This window comes from Amblyomma maculatum, chromosome 2 (genome assembly GCF_055883805.1).
Source record: "Amblyomma maculatum isolate TAMU_Amacu chromosome 2, ASM5588380v1, whole genome shotgun sequence".
NCBI lineage: Eukaryota > Metazoa > Arthropoda > Arachnida > Ixodida > Ixodidae > Amblyomma > Amblyomma maculatum.
In genome coordinates, this window is record NC_139345.1 from 216,937,236 (window position 1) to 216,958,615 (window position 21,380).

Genomic DNA, 21,380 nt, shown 5'->3' on the forward strand with positions numbered 1-21,380 from the left:
GCAATTGGAGCAGCACTTCCAACCCCGCCCCTCTGGCTTGAACCCACCGCAGTGGCAACTTCTCGCATTGCGGGTTGGGGGGTCACAGCTCTATTTGTTAGGGCTGGCACACTGAGGTTAGAAGGCAACTGCAGCATCTAGCCCCCCCCTTTGGCGCATTATTCCAAGAGTAGGTCAACGCCAACTGAACAGGTTAAGAAGTATCCCCTAGTGAAGCTGATAGGCCCACCTCAAGGCAGCTGTGGCACAGGAGGCACTGGCAGGAAGGGTGCACATGCAGTTGATCATCGGCCACATCCTCCAAGCAGATGGCGCACGAGTGCCATGCACGCGGGGCCGCAGGCAAGGGGTACGCTTCCTCCTCCTGCTGCTCTTCCTCTCCATCCTGGTGAGGGCCCAGGGCAAAGGCAAACACCTCGCGGCCACCCTCGCTGATACACCGCACGGCCACACCTTCGTCCTGAGCAGCAAGCGGGAGGAGTGCCTTTTACACATGTGGGGCAACAACAGTGTCAAGTAGAGTGAATCGAAGCAAGTGGGCCCGGTCACTTGAGGGCTCCTCTTATTTAAGGGGATCCGACACGGCTGGCTTAGCTATGCTGTGGGCTTCAAGTGTGAAGCCACGAGGGCTGTGCCGAGAAGCTTACCAGATTCGGAGAAACACACAGCAGCTAGTCCACCTTCTAGGGGTGCTTCACAACACATATTAACATAAGCATTTTGAATTACATATTGCCTGTGAAATGTTGTCGCACACCTTGTCACATTCCTTTTCGCAATCTTGCCGAGTGTGCCTCCATACGCGCTCTGTGAAACGAGATATATGTCTGAGGAAGTTCTGTTTACGAGTGTTTATCTATGGGCTGTGCTCCCGCCTTGTACCTCCAGTGGAGGGCAACTCCCATGAGAACATTTTGACGTCCTCGAAAAATAATCAGCTCGAACTCTCACAATTTCTTATGGGATGTTCTTGGTCACTCTCCATGCAAGGATGACAGCACTGTGAAATCAGAAAGCTGCTCTGAAACTTTTGGTTTCATGTATTCCTACAGGAATGCCACCACAGTTGCGAGATATTATTCATCACTGGAATAACTAGTCCAGCTTTCTATGCTTAGTGCCACCATAACGTGTTCGCATCACAGATCCGTGATGGCCTACAGGCCAGTCTCCAGGGCAGGTCAGCAGGCCAGACTAAGGCCAGCAACGAACTGCTGTACTTGACCCCATGTTTACTGTTTGAACATAAACTATTCACTATGTTTGTCTGTCACACTTAAAGCTGCTTGCGTGCAGCTTAATTGCTTTGTTTGTATGCAAGATGTAATCAGATTTGCCTCGAATGATTGCAGGCATCCGCAACATTCAAATTATTCAAACTGTAGTAGATGACTTCCACGCTTTATCTCAAAATTTCTTTGACAACTTTAAACTGAGAGCAGCTGATTCTGGCAGCAATTCTGTTTTTTGATGACTGCCACGCAAGCTTGTTGCTATCGTCACTGCTGAGCTGTTCAGGTCTCTGTGGGCACGAGCCAGCCCAATAAAGAGATTGAATTCCATCTTAGACTACCTGCTAGTTGTGTTGTCACCCCCATGTAACACTATATTGAGAAATTAAGTGGCATAATGCCCTCAGAAAAATACCTGAACCACTTACTAAGCATGGTCAAAAAACCTGCCCTTTAGAGGGGAACTGAAACACAGTCCGCCAAGGGCAAGACAAGCTGAATGACTCTGAATCACCCATCAACATCCCGCAAGTGTTTCCGCCCTAGGATACATGGCACCAGAGAAATCGGCGATTAAAGGGCAACTCTGGGGGCTTATGAAACATTTTCAGTTTGTAATCTGATCAAACTCCTTAAAATCCTCTCCCTCCGGTTCAAAAACCATTTTTCAAAATACCATCTAGATGCATTTTAAAAGAGAAAAAAATTAAATATGACGTCCCAACATACCAAGCAGCATAGGTATGGCCACAAAAGCAATTGAGCATGCGTCAATTAGCCATTGTAAGGTGGCAACTATAATTGACAGCTCAAAATTTTGTCCTGCAGCAAAGGCAGAGCGAATATAGACGATCGTGCATCCAGTTAAGTCATGCACTAAAGGTTGCTCATAGAATCTCTCCAATTGATGTCAAGAATTAGGAATTTTTATTGGCTGCAAGAAAACTTTGCAGCGCTGAGAAATTTAGTACCAATGACCAGAAAACTCGGGAGAATGCACCGTGAAAGTTTTAGTAAAATCCGGAGGGTGAAAAGTGCTAGAGTCGCCCTTTAAAAACAGCCTCCGTATTTTCTCTCTCAATTCATAACGTGGAAACAGGGTCACACTCCCAAGGTTACATTCCCCTTATAAAATTGTCAACTCGACCAACCTGGCTCACTTGCTTGCTTAGTTCTTTTTTTTACATGGCATTACAATTAGAAGCTTCATTGGGAAAAGAAAAGTGTCATAAAATTTCCGCGACCACAAGCGACAGTGCAGTATCTTCAATGAGTCCATGTCGCTACATTTAGGCACCTTCCAGGGAACATCTAACCATCAGATAGAGATATAAGCAACCGTTCCGATATCTTTTATGTTGACGCAGCAAAGAATCCTAAAGTAGGATTTTTCACGGCAGTCACAGCCTACAAGATGGCAGAGAGAGACAGAAGAGAACTCTCTTCCTGAGCCCCGGATGATCAGGCACCTAACCCCACGCAAAAGGTTACATCAGTCCTTTCTACATATCATCAAGTCATCACATTCCACAAACACAGCCGCATCACACTGCCACCACCCCACAGGACCTTGTCGCCCTTATCCAGTGCCGCATGGCGACAATTGCAGATGGGTTGCTTCATTTCCCCCTACCGTCTCTCATGCTTTCACCCCAGCTTGCCCCCTCACTGTGACACCTGTGGCGTGCCTATATCCTCACTTTTCCACTACCTGTGGGAATGTCCTTCACCCCCCCAGGCAGTACCCCCCATCCCACTTATTCTTCCTCAGAGGCTGCCTTGCGGACTGCTCAGCCCACCGGCCAGAAATGGCTGGTGGATCGGGCTTTATGTGAAGCACAAGTCCATGGACTCCTGGACTAGTAGGAGACCACCCTGGAAGACTATTTTGTAGTGAAAGCTTCACTGCAGTAGATTTTCAAGACCTCGGGTGGCCACAGCTACGTTGTGAAGAGGCGTAGCTACGAGAAGAAGAAAAAGAAAAAATGAGAAGACTGAGGAAAAAAGAAGAAGAAAAAGAAAGCGATGAAGAAGACGAAGAAGAAGGCAATGAAGAACAAGAAGCCAAAGAAGAAAAAGAAGAAGACGAAGAAGAACGCTCGGTCACTCGCAGCTAATGCTTTCGCTCCACATTCAATTCTGCAGCATCAAACCCTTCTCATTTTTTTTATCTAATAAAGTTGATTCCATCCATCCATGACCCACAGAGATGTCTGGTTGTGTGCAGGCAGATGTGCAGGGGTCTGTACATAGAAAGCCTGGTAAAAAACTAAAAAACTTGATGTAAAGGTACCAAGAGCTTCTAATGATATCGCACCGCCAACACATAATATAATCGAATGGCCTTGTGAATTTTCTTTCACCTCTTGCTCCGCTGCCACGGCAAGACACTAAAGAAAATGAAAATACTGCAGAGTGCCTTCTTCGCAGTTTGACCGCCAACACTGTTGTGGTCTTTGGAGAGCCTATGACATCCCCTCACCACTGACACCGCACATACTTTACAATCTTCAAAGCCAGAATGCATGCGAGAGACTGGCGATGGCGATCATGATGGCAATCAAGGCATGGGAATGGAGATTTTTAATAATTTGTATATTACAGTCTCATCTCTGAGGATTTAAATGTGGAACATGCACTCAATAACATTTGCTCGACATAATACTACGAACATCTGATGGCCACTTTCAGAACCTTTTGTCATAGGCAGGATTTATGCTGGTATTCAGACACGAAACTGAACGATATTTGAGGACTTTCAAGACTCCACAAAATATGTTTTTCAAGTACCGAGAAACAGAGCATTTTTTTTTTGTCATCTCTCCCAAAAGCTTAGTTTTCCCTTTTTAGCTCATTACTGATGTTGACAACATCCTTTGCCTTTTATTTAGCCTCGCCTTCAAACCCTTTGGCTCATGTAATGTCATTCTGCTTACTTAGCATGAGCATCTATCTGCTGATTGATTTATTGATTGATTGATTGACTGATTGATTGAAAACATCTTTATCTACAGAGTCTTGTAGAACATGTGGGTGGGCCGCCTAGTTAGGTAGTCCACTGGATATTGCTGCCACACTGGCCCTCCCCTCCAGCCAATGCTGACGGTCAGTATCATCGCTGAACAGAATAGCCTCCCACTGCTCTTCTGATGGGTTAGTAATGGGGTAAACTGTGGGATTGAATCGGCATGACCACACCATGTGGCAGAGGTTAGCTACCTCTGCACAGTGTGGGCACTGTAGGAGAGTATATAGTGTAGGGTACCACTGGTGTAACCTAGCTGGTGCTGGGTATGTGTATTTGTAGTCTCCTAAGGGCGTTCTCTTCCAACTTATTAAGGGATTTATGTGGTGTTGAATACACTTTCCTGGCTCCTCTGTATAGCACGAGATGGTCGGCATACACTGCTGAAGCTATTAGGTCAGAGCATCCTCCATGGTTATCCTCCATGGCCTGGTATAGATGAACTCGGGCATGCCTGCGAGCGGCTTCGTTACCTCCTGGTGTTTCCAGGTGACCGGGAAACCAGATAACTGAGGCTTGGCTGGGTGGATGCTCAGTCAGCAATGACATCCTTAACCTGTGAATCAACACATTGTTGAAGTTGTGACAGGTGTTCCGAGAATGCGTGAGCCCAATGACGTTGGGATTAGATGCTACAGCTTATGTAATAGCTGCCTCCTCTGCGTGAGTGGGGTTGGACGTTTTGATCAAGGCGCAGTTCACCAGCAATCCTGAAGGCATTGAGACTACAATAGTGATCATTCCATTCTTTGGTCCCACGTAAAGGGTGTTGGGATGCTCGTTCCATTTCTTCTGCAGAGCTTCCCCTCTTGCTTTTCTCCTTTCAATGTTATATGCGAGATGCATATTTTGTAGAATCAGGTACACATTGATGTGTCTCCTTATATCGCGTGGTACCTCTTCCCATTGGTTGATAGTATAGGGCAGATTAACGTGAACCTTTTCGAGCAGTTCCCTGCCTGGTTTTGTGAGGTTGAGCCTGTTGAGTTGTGGTGGTGGTAAAAACGTTTATTGTATATTTGGAGGTTTGGCGCAGAGCCTTAAGGGCCTCTACAATACTGGGTGGAGACCCTAGTCAGGGACCCCAATGGCGGTTGCCGCCGCCCGCGCACGCTGCGATAAGGCCCTTTGGGCCTGTAGGTCACCTCCCAGTCCTCCCGGGAAGGGTTAGGGATGGGGGGAAGGGATGGGTTTCGTTGGCAGGCCCAATACCATGTGGTAGGTGTCAGCCACCTCCCCACAGTACTGGCACTGGCCAGTGAATTGGGAGTCAAAATGTTTAAGTACTGCCGGGCACAGCATCGTGTTAGTGAAGAGGTGCAGGAGCAGCCTCTCGTTCGCTTTTCCTAAACCTCCCTTTGCAGGGGTTAGGGTATTTGCGATGCGAGTTTTGATAAAAAATTACAGTATCTTTGAATGTGTAGGCCGGATTAGAATCGATTTCCTTAGCCGATTCGAGTCCTGAGGAAACTGCCCGGAGAAAAAGCGCGCGGGCAGCTGCGTCAGCTCCCTCGTTCTCTGCTAGACCCTGGTGGCTAGGAGCCCCGAAGAAATATCGGCACGCGGGGTCGGTGTCCTGACTGCAATTTTGATATACAGTCGAACCCGGATATATCGAACTCGAAGGGGATCGCGAAAAAGTTCGATATATCGATAATTCGATATACAGAAATTGGCTTGTAACGGCACTTACGATGCGAAAAAACGATACCGTATTTGCCGCGTAATCAACCCACTCACATAATGAACCCTCTCTCCACTTTTGCGCCTGAGAATTTGAAAAAAGAAAAAATGCTTTAAGGCCAGCTCGCTCACATGCAAGCGATTGAGCGATCTCAGCGACGAGCGGCAGCGACAGAGCAAAAAATTTCCAACTTGTTGGAACTGCGTCCCGCTCGCCGCTCGAGCCACCACGGCAGCTCAAAACAAGGTTTCTGTGTCACTGCGGCAGAAAATCGCGAGCGTTTTCGCTTGCATGCCGATGGCGCGCGTCGCTCCGTTTCGGTCGTCGCATCCACAGCTCATTTCTTGGCAGCGTGCCAAGATGTTGCGCAGCGATAACGTCAGGGCGCTCAGGGCGCGTTTATCTTTTTATAGCTCCTCCGGTGGCGGGGAGCGAACTTGGCAGAGTGCCCGTGATGGATTGATTGCACAAGCCTGGTTCGATTTATCACGCCGCGCTTGGGGCGGGCGTCATGATCGCAGCAGCTGACGGCGTGCTTCCGTTGATTCATACATGCAAAGATAAACGGCTCCCGGCAGAAAAAAAAAAAAGCCTGCTGCTTCTTAACGTCCGCAGCCGCCATATCTTATGCTACGTCGCGCGTACAGCACAACAATAAGAAAGAATGACTCTCGCAAAAAAATAAATAAAAAAACAAAAACAGAGAGCTGCCGCTTCTTAACGTCCGCAGGCGCCATAACCACATCAGCCGCCGCGCGCAGAGGGTTCGCAACACACGCTGGAGAAAGCGTCTCACGTCTGTCTGAAAACGGGCTGAGCTGGCTTGGCGCATGCGTAGCGCGTGCTGAAGGAGAGAGCTCGGCAAAAGAATGGGCACACCCACGCACATGGCTTGTAAACGTCATGTGTTGGCGAGCGGAAAACGATAACTGCAGATGCGCGCGCCTTTGGGGAATGGGCGCGGTGCTGTCCAGAACTGTCCCCTCTCATTCCTTCCGTGCGTGGCTTGAAAACGTCACGCGGCAAACGGCCAAGAGTGATGCGATCGTCTTTGGAGAAGGCACACTTTCCAGTGCGTAGTGCGGAGTTCGATATATCGAACGACCGGCAAAATTGAGTTCGATATATGGCGCGGCTTTCCTATACTTTTACATGGGATTTTCAAGAGGATATTCCGTGAGTTCGATATAACCAAAATTCGATATATCCGGGTTCGATATAACCTGGTTCGACTGTATTCTATAGGCTAGCCATTGTGCTCCTCTTTGAGTATACTATGTAGACCTAAAGCCATGAGCTTTACCGTTGGTGTGAAGTTCGGTAGCCTCAGCGCCGTCTTATAGGCTTTTCCTGATTAGTGCCTCCAACTTTTCAATTTCCGACCTGGAGAGGTTAAAGGAGTATACACACTTAATCTTTGAGTTCGTGTTTTATCTTCTGTAATGATGCGCAAGACATCACTGTACACGAATCACCTCACGATATTCGCCTGCGACCACTGAATAAGTTATAATCGAATTTTTCTTTTCTCACCAGTCCCGGTTTCGGTTTCAACAGTCGAGCGATAGCTCTGATGTCAAAGTTGAATCTAGGTCAGGTGAGAGATGAATAAAATAACAATATAATCATTCCTGTGTCATTTTAATTCACGGGAATACTAAAGGAGGCCTGCCTCAAGAACAGGAATTACAAAAGGCGAAGAGTCGGCGATTATGTCAATTTTCTTTTCATGCCGCGCGTGTCCTGGATTTGATTGTGACATCACAGTCCTCTCTCGGATGCTGAAACCAAAACTGAAACTGGCGAGAAAAGGATATTCAAATTCAAAATTCAAATACAAATTACTTAGCGGTCGTAGGCAAACACCACGTGGTGGTCCGCACACAAGAGTGTCTTATGCATCAGTAAGAAAAATAAAAATGCCAACAAAATTTGGTGTCTATAGTCCTTTAAGGAATGCCGTCCCATACATTATCCTCGAGATCATAAAAGCTTGCACTAAGCGGATGTTATCCTTTTCCTTCATACCCTGGTGCTTATTTCTGATACGATGTATCATTCGGAGGATTTGCTCGGTGGATGTAGTAAGCTTCTTCACAGTGGTGATGTTTTGCTGCCCCTGCAAGATATACTGCCTAGGATCTTGATCTCCATTGGTTTTTGGACTATATGCACCGTGATGTTCTGCGCAAGGCTGTCCTCGGGTTCTTCAGGATGAGCAACTTGGTCTTTTCCAGCGCGCACTCTCCCTGGTGTACTGGTCCACCATGTCCGCTGCTGCTTGAAGACACTGCTCGATCTCGGCGTCGTTACCCAAGTTGCACCAGACCGTTATATTGTCCGCATAGAATGTGTGTTTGATGCCCGAGATTTCAGAGAGAAGGCCTGGTAGGTCTTTCATAGCCAACTGAACAAGAGGGGTGACAATACCGCCCCTTGCGGAGTCGCTCTCGAGCCTAGAGTGATGGGATCTGATTTTATTTCACCGAAGTTTATAGTGGCTTGCCTGGCTGATAAGAAATTTTTGATATAGTTGTAGGTTCTTGCACCACAGTTGGTATCGGCCAAGCTTTGCAGGATATTTTTTACGCAGAATGTTACCGAATGCTCCTTTCAACTCAAGTGCCAGGATGGCCCTTCTCTGCGACTCGGGAGGTGTCTCAAGGAGGTCTTTGTCTGCTGAAGAATTCAGCAACAGCTCTTTCGAATCTATTTCCTTTCACTCAAATCTCTAATTTCTTAGCCAAGACCATGCCTGTTTTCAGAAAAAAGAACTTGAACGGTACCAGCATTCTTTTGTAGATGTCCCCTATAGTACATCAAAATTAATACTTTCAAGGCACTTCTTTCATAATCAAATGTTTTCAAGGTTTTTCAAGGACCGCATAAACCCTGTGTAGCCCATAGGAATGCTGGGGTTTCAGACTTGGTTCGGCTAGTGTTGGAATCAAAACACGGATTCTACCTCGGAAACAGTACCTGTGATGCGCCACAATGCTTTAAAGTAAGGTTTGCACTGAGGCATCTGCATTGTTACAAAGGAATCTCATACTTTCAAACTCTTTTCTGCCGGCAATTTTGAGACCACAAGGGGGAACAGCGCAAGCTACACACGGACAGAAAGGGGAGGACGAGACACATACAGCGCTGACTTACAACTGAAGGTTTATTTCAGACACGTCGGTAAATATACAGTAGCATCGAGGGATACAACAGCAACCTAGTTAAAAACAGTCATCGCCACCAGAAAACATACAGGAAAACACAGATCATCCAGCTCTCGATAAGAACTGCAATTCTTTATCTATTAGGGCTATGGAGGGGGTGCTGACACAATGCTCTTTAAGTAAGGCTTCAATAATCTCTCGCGCGGTTTTGTCACCGCACCTGCTTATCACGCTCGTGTTGCCCAACTCAGGGCTGCATTTGCAATCTCGGCAATGAATGCCCAAATGGCCCAAGATACGTTGCATAACATTGTAATTGTGCTCAGACGATTTCTTGTTGAGGCATCTGCCGGTTTGGCCTACGTATGCATGGCCGCAAGACAAGGGAATGGAATATCAACGCCATGAGCACAGGAAACGAACTGGTCGCGATGATTAACGGTGCATCCTGTGTGCTTACGACCCACCTGGTTAACGCTCTTGGAGAGGCTTGACAAGCGATCCGGAGCTGAAAATAAAACGTCTATTCCTACTCTTTTTCCTATCTTTCTTAAGTTGTGGGAAATCCCGTGTACGTAGGGGATGACCACGATCTTGCCCTTATCTCAGATTCTTTTTTTCTTTTGCTTTCGACAAGGCCTCAGCCGCTGAGGATATGAGGGTTAGCGGGTATCCAGCCTGTAGTAATCGGCGCGTCTGGGTTAAAAGGTTTTTTTCCAGTTTGTGGTTGCAGGATTTTTTGAATTAATTGTCAAAATATGAATTGATGATACTGCGCCTAACTAACTTTGAGTGTGCTGAGTCAAAAGGAAGAAGTGATTTGTTGGCTCGAGGCTCAAAGGCCCAGCACACGTGACCGGGGTTAAAATAAATTCCCAATTCTAAGAACCGTATGAAGCCATTAGTAGGGAGTTCAAGAGTGACAATCAATGGGCTCAGAGTGCTTGCAAAATTGCTAAGAACTTTGGAAGTTTCGGAAGAGAGGACGTCCTGTTCACACTGTAACAACACAAGATAATCATCCACAAATCTAAAGATTTGTTTCACACTGCTTCCCTGAATGGACTTGAGTAACGCTCTATCTTTCATGGCCAAGTAAATATCCCAGAGGAAGGGTGCAATGGATGATCCAATACAGATGCCATTCTTCTGAATGAAAAGCGAACCGTTCCATTCCGCGAAGGTGGATCTCGCGTATGTTGACAGTAGCTCAAGGAAGCCGGCAGTTGAGACGCAACTCGCGTTCTGAAATTTTATAGCTCCATGCTGGTCGATACAATCCTTAATGCAATTGACTAAGCCGTCATGGGGGATGGAATAATACAAGTCCTTTACATCGATAGAACATCCTGTCAATGTCATTTCGGAGTTAGCTTTTAGAAAGTCAACCACAGGTCCTGCATTTTTTACCAAAAACGGGTCGTCAACAGTTAGTAGCTTGAGTTGTCTCTGTAAAAATGATGCAACAGACTTCTGCCAGGTCTCCGTCTCCGAAACTATTTCGTGTAAGAGCGTGTAGCGCGAGCCGTGTTCGACGTGACAAAATCGCGCTCATCCCCTACGTACACGGGATTTCCCACAACTTAAGAAAGATAGGAAAAAGAGTAGGAATAGATATTTTATTTTCAGCTCCGGATCGCGTGTCAAGCCTCTGCAAGAGCATTAACCAGATGGGTCGTAAGCACACAGGATGCACCGTTAATCATCGCGACCAGTTCGTTTCCTGTGCTTAGGGCGTTGTATATTCCATCCCCTTGTCTTGCAGCCAAGCATACGTAGGCCAAACCGGCAGATGCCTCAACAAGAGATTGTCTGAGCACAATCACAATGTTACGCAACATATCTCAGGCCATCTGGGCATTCATTGCAGAGATTGCAAATGCAGACCTGAGTTGGGCAACACGAGCGTGATAAGCAGGTGCAATGACAAAACCACGCGAGAAATTATTGAAGCCTTAAACATTGCGCATCTTAAAGAGCATTGTGTCATCGGGGGCTGGATGATCTGTGTTTTCCTATATGTTTTCTGGTGGCGATGACTGTTTCTAACTAGGTTGCTGTTGTATCCCTTGATGCTACTGTATATTTACTGACGTGTCTGAAATAAACCTTCAGTTGTAAGTCAGCGTTGTGTGTGTCTCGTCCTCCCCTTTTCTGTCCGTGTGCAGCTTGCGCTGTTCCCCCTTGCGATGAACCAACTAGCCCGCAACATTTTGTTCAATTTTGAGAGCCCACTCCATGGACAGCAGCGGAGCATACCAGGATCCTCTGGAAGACGCGGCCATTGTCACCCATCTCGGCAAGGGCAATGCCGTGTAATGGAGGCTCCAGCTCCTCCTCCGCCAGCTGGGCAAGCAGGGCATCCACCAGGCGGCCCACAGTCTCCTGCTTGGGGAGTCGTACCAGGCACCGCCTCACCTGTGGCGCCACGCCCACGGGCACGTACGTCACCTCTGCACAGCACAGCACAGCAGCACTGAAAAGCCCCGCGTTGCTCCGGTAGGGTTTCCCAAATTACGGATTTTATCACAGCCTTACATACGGTTGAGATGAAGAATGGGAGGCCATCATTTGGTTTCTTCTAGAACTCAAGGTAGAAAAAAAGAAAACTCATTTAAGATGAACTGTTTTGCATGTCCTTCAGATAAGAACTTTCACGACTGTGAACCACAGCGACTCCACGCAATGGCACTCACGGGGGGATTGGGCACTGTCAAAGGGGAAAAAAATAGGTAACACGCTTCTGCACAAAAAGTGCACCAACAAGATGCCTTCTGAGCACTATTACTGAGGCTGCCTTATAGGAGCCCACTTTCTTCAGGGGGGTTCTTGCTGGTGCAGAACCGGCACAACACCATTGCACCTGCACTGCAGGAAGCAGTCAGATCTCACATGTGCATCATGTGCCGTGCACTGCCTCCCACAGACTCTTTTCGGGGAAACTGGGCCTTAAAGTTGCATGTGCATTACATTCAGGTATAAACTGAAACTGCACCATAGCTGCCCATCATCATCCCCTTCATACGGTGTGGCAGCCCAGATGGAAGAAAAGTAGGGGTGTGCGAATAGTGGTTTTTTGATTCGAAGCGAGTTCGAAGAGAATAGTGATTTTTTTCGAATAATTTCGAAGCGAATAGTTCGAATAGTACTTCTGGCACTAAAAAGAGGCTGAATCACAGTAGGCATTTCCAAAGCCATTTATTTTCCCAATACACGATGCCATTACATACTGCACTGAGGCTTTATTTAAAACCACACTTCAAAATTTTAAGAAAGCACCTAAAGTGAGTGATGAACAATTTCTGCTGGCTTGGTAATAAAAAGTTATAACACATAAAGATACTGCTGGCTTTCTAATAAGAAATTCGAGATAAAATTTAAAAAAATGAGAGTATAACAGAACGGTGCCAGTAGTACAACCAATAACTGAAACTATAGTAGTAACTGCACTACACTGCAGCAAGAGCACGAAGAACAGTAAAGAAAAAAAAAGACATCCTGCACTTCCGGTGACAGCTGCCATTTACAGCCCAGCATACTCCAATCTAAATGTTATCGTGCAGAAACACAAGCTGTTCTACATGACGGATGAGCAGGTTCTCTCTCTGACAGCGCGCAATGTTTCCTGCAGCTGAAAACAGCCTTTCACTGGTAGTCTGTGTTGCTGGGATCGAAAGATATTTGCGTGCAAGTGGTGCTATGGATGGGTACAGATGGCTGCCGTTGGTTTTCCACCATGCCAAAGGGTCTTCAGACTGCGAAAGAAGGGGGCTTTTCAAGCACTCGGCAACTTCATTCTTCACTGTATGGTGTGGTCGGCGGCTCTTATCGGAACTAAATTTGTCAAAGGCGCACCACACAGAGTCACCCGAAATGGAAGGTCTTGGAGATGCGCAGACTCCGCTTGGAACCTCAGCATGCTGATGCACTAGCAGCGTCTCTTCTGCTGCCTTCACAAGGAGATCAAGCGCCCATTTCTTTTAAGCTTCGGTAGTGTAGCATGCATCTTTGTACCTAGGGTCAGCCAACATGGCTAATGCTGGAAGCTGAGACATCTTGATGTCAGGAAATCTAGACTTGATGCTCTTTAGTAGGCTGGATGCAATTGATGCTGCATCATAATCATTCAAATGCTGTGCAAGAACGATCCTTGTGCATTCAAGCAGCGGGATAACTTGTGAGAGAGTTGGGTAGCTATCCCCAGAGAGTTCAGTTGTGGCCTGATCAAGCGGCTGCAGGACCTTTACTGATGCTGCTAGTAGCTTCCACTCTTGTGCGGTGAGATTTTCAACCACGTCACATTCTTTTCAAGTGCGTCTGTAATGTCGTCGTCGTCCCCGTTGGCGTCTTCAAAACGGCCTTGCATTTCAAGCAGCGAGCCTCATTGCCGGGGGCAACTTTCATGAAGTAGTTCCATATTGGATTACCTTTCGTAGACGCACTGACCATAGTGCCAACGATCGAACCAGTGGTCGAACGGGTAGAATGTCCAACAGTGAACTAGACAATCACTTGCCACATACGTTGCTTGCGTTTCTATAGTTTAGGATCCTCGCTTCTTGGGCTTGGGTTGCGTCTTCTTTTCAGTTGCGTCGATGAGACTGCTGCGTCCAAAGAAGTTAAAATGGCACATAGGTTGACCAGACCTCCTAGCAGCACTGGCAGCACTGCACCATCGCGTCTCCAAGGCTCCCACACCACCGATAGATACGTTGGCCGTACTATCGGGGACAGAAGTGCTCAGGACGCGCCGCGCGTGGCTCAAATGCATCGCCATCACCTAGCGGCCGGAGGTTGGCGCGTCTATTTCGCTATCTGAGGGGTGCTCGTATGGAAACGTCGGCTCTGCTGTGCGTCTCCTGGGTGCGGAAAACTGGCGCTCTTCCCGGCCTATGCCGTCACTCTGACAAGGCGTGTCGCACGATGCATTTTTTTTTTTTGCATTTCACTAGCAGCTCGCGGCTGCTGTTTGTTGGAGTGTTGCTTCCCTTATTAAGCCGAAGCATTGTAACATCGTTCCGGTTACATTCCCAGACTACTACCCCCTTGAGCAAGAATGGAAATGGCTGTACGAAACTCTAGTGCCGTAAGCAAAACGTTTTTCGCACCGATCGCGCGTTCTGACAAAATTATCCCCGATAGTACCTCCGAGCAGCACTTAGCATCGCGCTTCCAAGATTGCTCTGAGCCTTCAGCGCACCGGAGTGCCTGAGTTGCGGCGACGAAGTGCGGCACACCACCGAAGACGGCTCAATGCCCTGATCACGACGGCGTTCCATTCCCATCAACGCGCAAGCAGTCAAAATCGCAAGGAAAGACGCCTGTCACAGATGGATGCGATCATTTCGTTCTACTAAAGTTCGGCAGTCACGTTTTAAGTCCGCAGCCTCCCCTATGCCGAGCGTTCACGGCAGTATAACGCTCCACGGGTGCGCAATAAGCTTGGCGTTATCACACGCTAAAGGCGCCCTTCCCATTGACGTAAGTATACACTTCGGCGACATCGAGTCTCCGGACTGCCGCTGAATTTTTCGCCACTCCGAGAACGATTGCCCATGTTCGGTACGCATGATTCGTCACCTGACTGAATGAAGCGATAGCGTGGTAGGGCTGCGTGTTTATCTTTGCATCTGTCCTGTCGGATAATCTTTTCCGCAACTCTTGAAAAAGAAAAAAAGGAGGGGGGCAGACGAATTTTCGGGCTAACGACCTGTATACGCTTTCGCGTAAAAAGCCATCTATGCAGCATTACTAGAAACCGAAACCACACAAAGCAAGCGGGCGAGCGTCCCAGAAACACAATTCGCGCGAGACGAATACGTCGAAATTTCGAATACCGAGAATTCGGTTCGAAGCGAATATCGAATGCTGTGCTATTCGATCGAATATTCGAAATTATCGAATATTCGCACACCCCTAAAGAAAAGCGATCGAATGGCACCACGAGGAGCAGCCACATAGTTTCACTGTTACACGTGATGCAGCCTTTCTCAGCGCTCATTGTGCTGGCACTTCTATGGGCGTGCCTGGCACAGGCACTTCATTTTGCCCCATATATAACATTTGCCTGCTTGAAACAAATTTTATTGGTTCTTCTTTCAGGTTCTCCTTTCTCAGTTACGAGAACAGCATATGGGGCTTACATGAGCTCAGCAAGCTTTTTCAAGCTGCACGCCTTGCTGTTGTCCGATTGTCTTTGTCTGCTGAACTGTCGCATCCTCACTGCAACATAGAAATTTAGAAGATGCGCTGTCATATTTACATTGTGCTCAGCGCATGGAAATGAAATGCAATGCTTAGTATACATATGTATCAGCAGCGCGAACACAATCAGAGGAAAAGAAGACTAAGATAGGACAGAGCGCTGAACTTGCAACTTTATTAGAGGAAACTGAAACCCGCACTTATATGCACACCGAGAAAAACACCCACCAGGGGGAATTATCACGGCGACGTGACCGTCAGGGCGCACGAGTGAACTGATAAAAACACACGTGTCCGGGACATCAAAAGATTACACGAGGAGCATCATGAAAAACACGCAGACAAACCTTTTCGTGAAATGACGCACTACGGGCATGTGTAAACAAGAATGGAAAAACAGGGTTGGGGGCGGGCAATGACGGAAGGAAACAAAGGAAAAAACAGAGAAGAGGGGCGCGTTTTATTAAAAATATGGGAAGGCGAAAAGCGGTAACAAAGGTTAGCAATACGAAGGAAGAGCGCCAACAATTAACACGGCTAAAGGAAAAAAAGTGAGGGGTGTGCTTCTAAAATCTAGGTGAGATCAGATGCCGCCAGAGAGAAAGGTGAATTCTTTTTCAGATAGTGAGATAGATGGGGTGCTTACGCAGCCTTCCTTAAGACCTGAGATGTAGGCGGCCTCAACAATTTCGCGCGTCAGTTGATTCTTATGTTTCTTCAGGATGGTTGTCTTCTTGAAACTGGGGGTGCATTTCTTTTTGCTGTCACATCCCCGACAGTGGGCGGGTAAGTTTTTTAAAAGGGCCCCGGATAAATCTTTCTTATGCTCCATTAATCTCTCATTTAAACATCTCCCTGTTTGGCCTATGTAAGCCTTACCGCATGTTAAAGGAATTGAATAAACGACGCCCTCCTCGCAGGCCGCGAGAGGGTCGCGATGCCTGGTTGTACAGCCACTAATCTTTTTCTTATTATTGACTTTGTTACACAGGCTTGAGAGGCGCAGTGGGGCTGAAAAGACTACTTCGACGCCTGATTTTTTACCAATTTTTTTCAGATTGTGTGATATTTGATGCAGGTACGGCACAACAGCAACCCTTTTGTTCCGCGGTCGGGCCTCATTTGGAACGTCACATTCGTGCTTCATACCTTTCAGGATTATTTCTGCTACAGATGCAAGGAGAGATTGCGGGTAACCTGATTGCGTCAGCCTCAACGCTTGGTTGGAAAAACTAGCCTGCAGCTTGTGTTCACAGGATTTTGTGAGTGCGTTTTTAAAGGTTGACTTTACTATGTTTCTTTTGACCAGTTTTGAATGTGCTGAGTCGTAGGGCAGAATGGGTTTTTTGGCTCTTGGTTCAAATGACCAGCACACGTGGTTCTGTCCGAAAAAAACTTTTAACTCCAAAAACCTGATGGCGTTGTGTTCTGGGAATTCATGCGTAACTTCAAGAGGGGAAATAGTCCTCGAAACAACTTGGAGAACTTCATCTGCTTTTGTTTGAAATGCTTCAGGGATGCAATCTAAGAGAACCAGGAAGTCGTCAACATAGCGGAAAATTTTGAGAACGCTTGAAGACTCGAGCTGGTCCTTCAAGGATCTGTCGTGCATGGCCAAGAAAAGGTCACTCAAAATGGGGGCTATGCATGAACCTATACATATGCCTTGTTTCTGAATAAATCTGCAGCCGTCCCACTCAGTAACTGTCGATTTTAGGTAAGTGCACAATACTTCAATGAAGCCGTCCACAGTTGCACCACACTCATTTTGGAAGGCCACCACACCGTGTCTATCTATGGCATCACGAACACATTCTATGAGGTCAGCCTGCGGGATGGAATAAAACAGGTCTTTTATATCAATGGAGAAGCCATTGAACGTCTTTGTGCTGTTCTCATGCAGGAACCCGATTACTTCTGCGGTGTTTTTTACAAGGAAGGGGTCATCAACAGTGAGCCGCTTGAGGTTGCCTTGTAGAAACCTGGCAACTTCTTTTTGCCAGGTCAATCTTTCGGACACAATCACACGCAAAGGGCATCCAGCTTTATGCGTTTTTGCTGTAAAAAACATTTCCAGACAGCCTGTCTTTTTTCCCTGTATTGAACGAGAAAGATTCTCTAAATTCAAGCGTTGGCATAGCTTCTTTGCATTGCTTCTTAGTTTTGTTTCAGACGTTCTGCATTTTACAAAATTTGTTTGGACTGCTTCCGCGGCCTTTGACCTGAATACGCGTTTCGGTAGGACGGCAAACCCTCCTTCCTTGTCAGCGGTTAACAATGACAAATTCTTCTTAATCAGGTGTGAAACAGTCTTCTTAATTGGGAACCTATGCCTAACGGCGTTACAACGCGTGACCAGGTCCACTCCGTCCGCGGTACAACGATCCGCTTCCGCCGCTGGGGCGAGGCGAGAAACTTGCCTGACCATGGTCAATGCAAAGAAGCTATGCCAACGCTTGAATTTAGAGAATCTTTCTCGTTCAATACAGGGAAAAAAGACAGGCTGTCTGGAAATGTTTTTTACAGCAAAAACGCATAAAGCTGGATGCCCTTTGCGTGTGATTGTGTCCGAAAGATTGACCTGGCAAAAAGAAGTTGCCAGGTTTCTACAAGGCAACCTCAAGCGGCTCACTGTTGATGACCCCTTCCTTGTAAAAAACACCGCAGAAGTAATCGGGTTCCTGCATGAGAACAGCACAAAGACGTTCAATGGCTTCTCCATTGATATAAAAGACCTGTTTTATTCCATCCCGCAGGCTGACCTCATAGAATGTGTTCGTGATGCCATAGATAGACACGGTGTGGTGGCCTTCCAAAATGAGTGTGGTGCAACTGTGGACGGCTTCATTGAAGTATTGTGCACTTACCTAAAATCGACAGTTACTGAGTGGGACGGCTGCAGATTTATTCAGAAACAAGGCATATGTATAGGTTCATGCATAGCCCCCATTTTGAGTGACCTTTTCTTGGCCATGCACGACAGATCCTTGAAGGACCAGCTCGAGTCTTCAAGCGTTCTCAAAATTTTCCGCTATGTTGACGACTTCCTGGTTCTCTTAGATTGCATCCCTGAAGCATTTCAAACAAAAGCAGATGAAGTTCTCCAAGTTGTTTCGAGGACTATTTCCCCTCTTGAAGTTACGCATGAATTCCCAGAACACAACGCCATCAGGTTTTTGGAGTTAAAAGTTTTTTTCGGACAGAACCACGTGTGCTGGTCATTTGAACCAAGAGCCAAAAAACCCATTCTGCCCTACGACTCAGCACATTCAAAACTGGTCAAAAGAAACATAGTAAAGTCAACCTTTAAAAACGCACTCACAAAATCCTGTGAACACAAGCTGCAGGCTAGTTTTTCCAACCAAGTGTTGAGGCTGACGCAATCAGGTTACCCGCAATCTCTCCTTGCATCTGTAGCAGAAATAATCCTGAAAGGTATGAAGCACGAATGTGACGTTCCAAATGAGGCCCGACCGCGGAACAAAAGGGTTGCTGTTGTGCCGTACCTGCATCAAATATCACACAATCTGAAAAAAATTGGTAAAAAATCAGGCGTCGAAGTAGTCTTTTCAGCCCCACTGCGCCTCTCAAGCCTGTGTAACAAAGTCAATAATAAGAAAAAGATTAGTGGCTGTACAACCAGGCATCGCGACCCTCTCGCGGCCTGCGAGGAGGGCGTCGTTTATTCAATTCCTTTAACATGCGGTAAGGCTTACATAGGCCAAACAGGGAGATGTTTAAATGAGAGATTAATGGAGCATAAGAAAGATTTATCCGGGGCCCTTTTAAAAAACTTACCCGCCCACTGTCGGGGATGTGACAGCAAAAAGAAATGCACCCCCAGTTTCAAGAAGACAACCATCCTGAAGAAACATAAGAATCAACCGACGCGCGAAATTGTTGAGGCCGCCTACATCTCAGGTCTTAAGGAAGGCTGCGTAAGCACCCCATCTATCTCACTATCTGAAAAAGAATTCACCTTTCTCTCTGGCGGCATCTGATCTCACCTAGATTTTAGAAGCACACCCCTCACTTTTTTTCCTTTAGCCGTGTTAATTGTTGGCGCTCTTCCTTCGTATTGCTAACCTTTGTTACCGCTTTTCGCCTTCCCATATTTTTAATAAAACGCGCCCCTCTTCTCTGTTTTTTCCTTTGTTTCCTTCCGTCATTGCCCGCCCCCAACCCTGTTTTTCCATTCTTGTTTACACATGCCCGTAGTGCGTCATTTCACGAAAAGGTTTGTCTGCGTGTTTTTCATGATGCTCCTCGTGTAATCTTTTGATGTCCCGGACACGTGTGTTTTTATCAGTTCACTCGTGCGCCCTGACGGTCACGTCGCCGTGATAATTCCCCCTGGTGGGTGTTTTTCTCGGTGTGCATATAAGTGCGGGTTTCAGTTTCCTCTAATAAAGTTGCAAGTTCAGCGCTCTGTCCTATCTTAGTCTTCTTTTCCTCTGATTGTGTTCGCGCTGCTGATACATATGGATCGTTACCAACTAGCCCGACAGATCGTGTTATTCAATGCTTAGTAGTTTGTCAATGGTAAGGTTGTAAGCATCAGGTTTTGCAGCATATCTTCAGGAAACTGCTTTCGCCGTCTCCAGCATTTGAAAAATATAAGCAACCAGGAAGCAGCTGGCCTTTTGACTTTTGTTTCAAGCTTTACAACAGTCTCCAGTAGAAAAATGCATGAAATGTAGACATCTGGTCAGAGCACATGCATCTCACTAGTAAGAGTTGAAGAGAACCTGCAAGACTGTCTTCCACATCATCGTACACCTCAAACCTGAGCTGCCAACAACCTATCAGGTACAGTGAAAGCTCGTTAATTCGAAGCTCGATAATTCGAATTATCGAATAATTCAAACTACACAACTTGGTCCGGCCAAGCTCCATAGAGGTCTGTGTACAAAAACGCTTGCTAATTCAAATGCGAGTAGGTTCCGCAAAGGATAATTTGAACTGTGTGCCGCTGCATATGGGCGGCTTAGCGCGCAACGCGTGGCAAAAAAAAAAAAGCCCTCAGCGAAAGAGCGGCGTAGATAGAGGCTGCGCGCGTTCATAACGAAAACAGAAGATGAAACCACATAGAACCATGAAAGAGTAGGTAACGCCTAAATAGCACCATGACAGGCGCGGAGGCGCAGGAGGGTAGGGTTGGCGGCCGCGGCTGCCTACTCTCTCTACTGCGCAACCTCCGAAACTTGCAACTAAATACAGTCGAACCCGGATATATTGAATCCGGATAATTCGAATTTTAGTTATATCGCACTCACGGAATATCCCCTTGAAAATCCCATGTAAAAGTATAGGAAAGCTGCGTCATATATCGAACTCAATTTCACCGGTCGTTCAATATATCGAACTTTGCACCACGCATTGAACGGTGGTGCGCCTTCCCCAAAGACGATCGCATCACCCTTGGCCGTTTGCCACGTGACATTTTCAAGCCACGCACGGAAGGAATGAGAGGGCACGGCACGCACTATGCATGTGCGGACAAACCAGCTCAGCCATGGCAGAGGCGTCTCCAGTGTGTGCTGTGAACGCTCTAACTGCAGATATTTTCTTTTTCTTTTTGCGACAGTCGTTCATCCTTGCCGTTGTCCTGAACGTGCGACGTAGCGTATGCTATGGCAGCTGCGGACGTTGAGAAACAGCCCTTTTTTTTTCTTTTGCGAGAGTCGTTGATTCTTGCATCTATGAATCAACAAAAGCACGCGTCAGCTGTGATCATGACACCGGCTTTTAGCATTGTTTGCTTCAAACGGCATATGCAGCTATCCCGCTTTCCAATGATTTTGTGGCTTTGTACTACACCCGACTGAAGCGCGGCGCGATAAATCGAACCAGGCTTTTGCAACCAAGCCATCAAGGGAACTCCGCCAAGTTCGCTCCCTGCCACTGCAGGATCTATGAAAAGTATAGTCAAAAGATAAACACGCCGTGATGCTATTGCTGCGCAGCATCTTGGCACGCTGCCAATAAACGAGCTGTGGATGCGACGGTCGAAACGGAGGGACGCGCCACCGAACGCTTTTTTTTTTTTTTCAGAATCTCGGGGGCAA

General features: G+C 46.9%; 1 protein-coding gene across 5 annotated transcripts in view; it reads right to left on the bottom strand.

The window, feature by feature from the left end:
• The window catches only part of LOC146201292 (ubiquitin carboxyl-terminal hydrolase 4-like), a 158,412-nt gene that overhangs the window by 64,577 nt on the left and 72,455 nt on the right, over positions 1–21,380 (bottom strand). For all 5 annotated transcript variants that reach the window (XM_084595751.1, XM_084595749.1, XM_084595748.1 and 2 more), the window contains exons 9-10: positions 11,368–11,561; positions 230–460 (exon numbers count right to left, since the gene is read on the bottom strand). In XM_084595751.1, the coding sequence (XP_084451877.1) occupies positions 230–460; positions 11,368–11,561 (425 nt within the window). The remainder of the gene's footprint in view (positions 1–229; positions 461–11,367; positions 11,562–21,380) is intronic.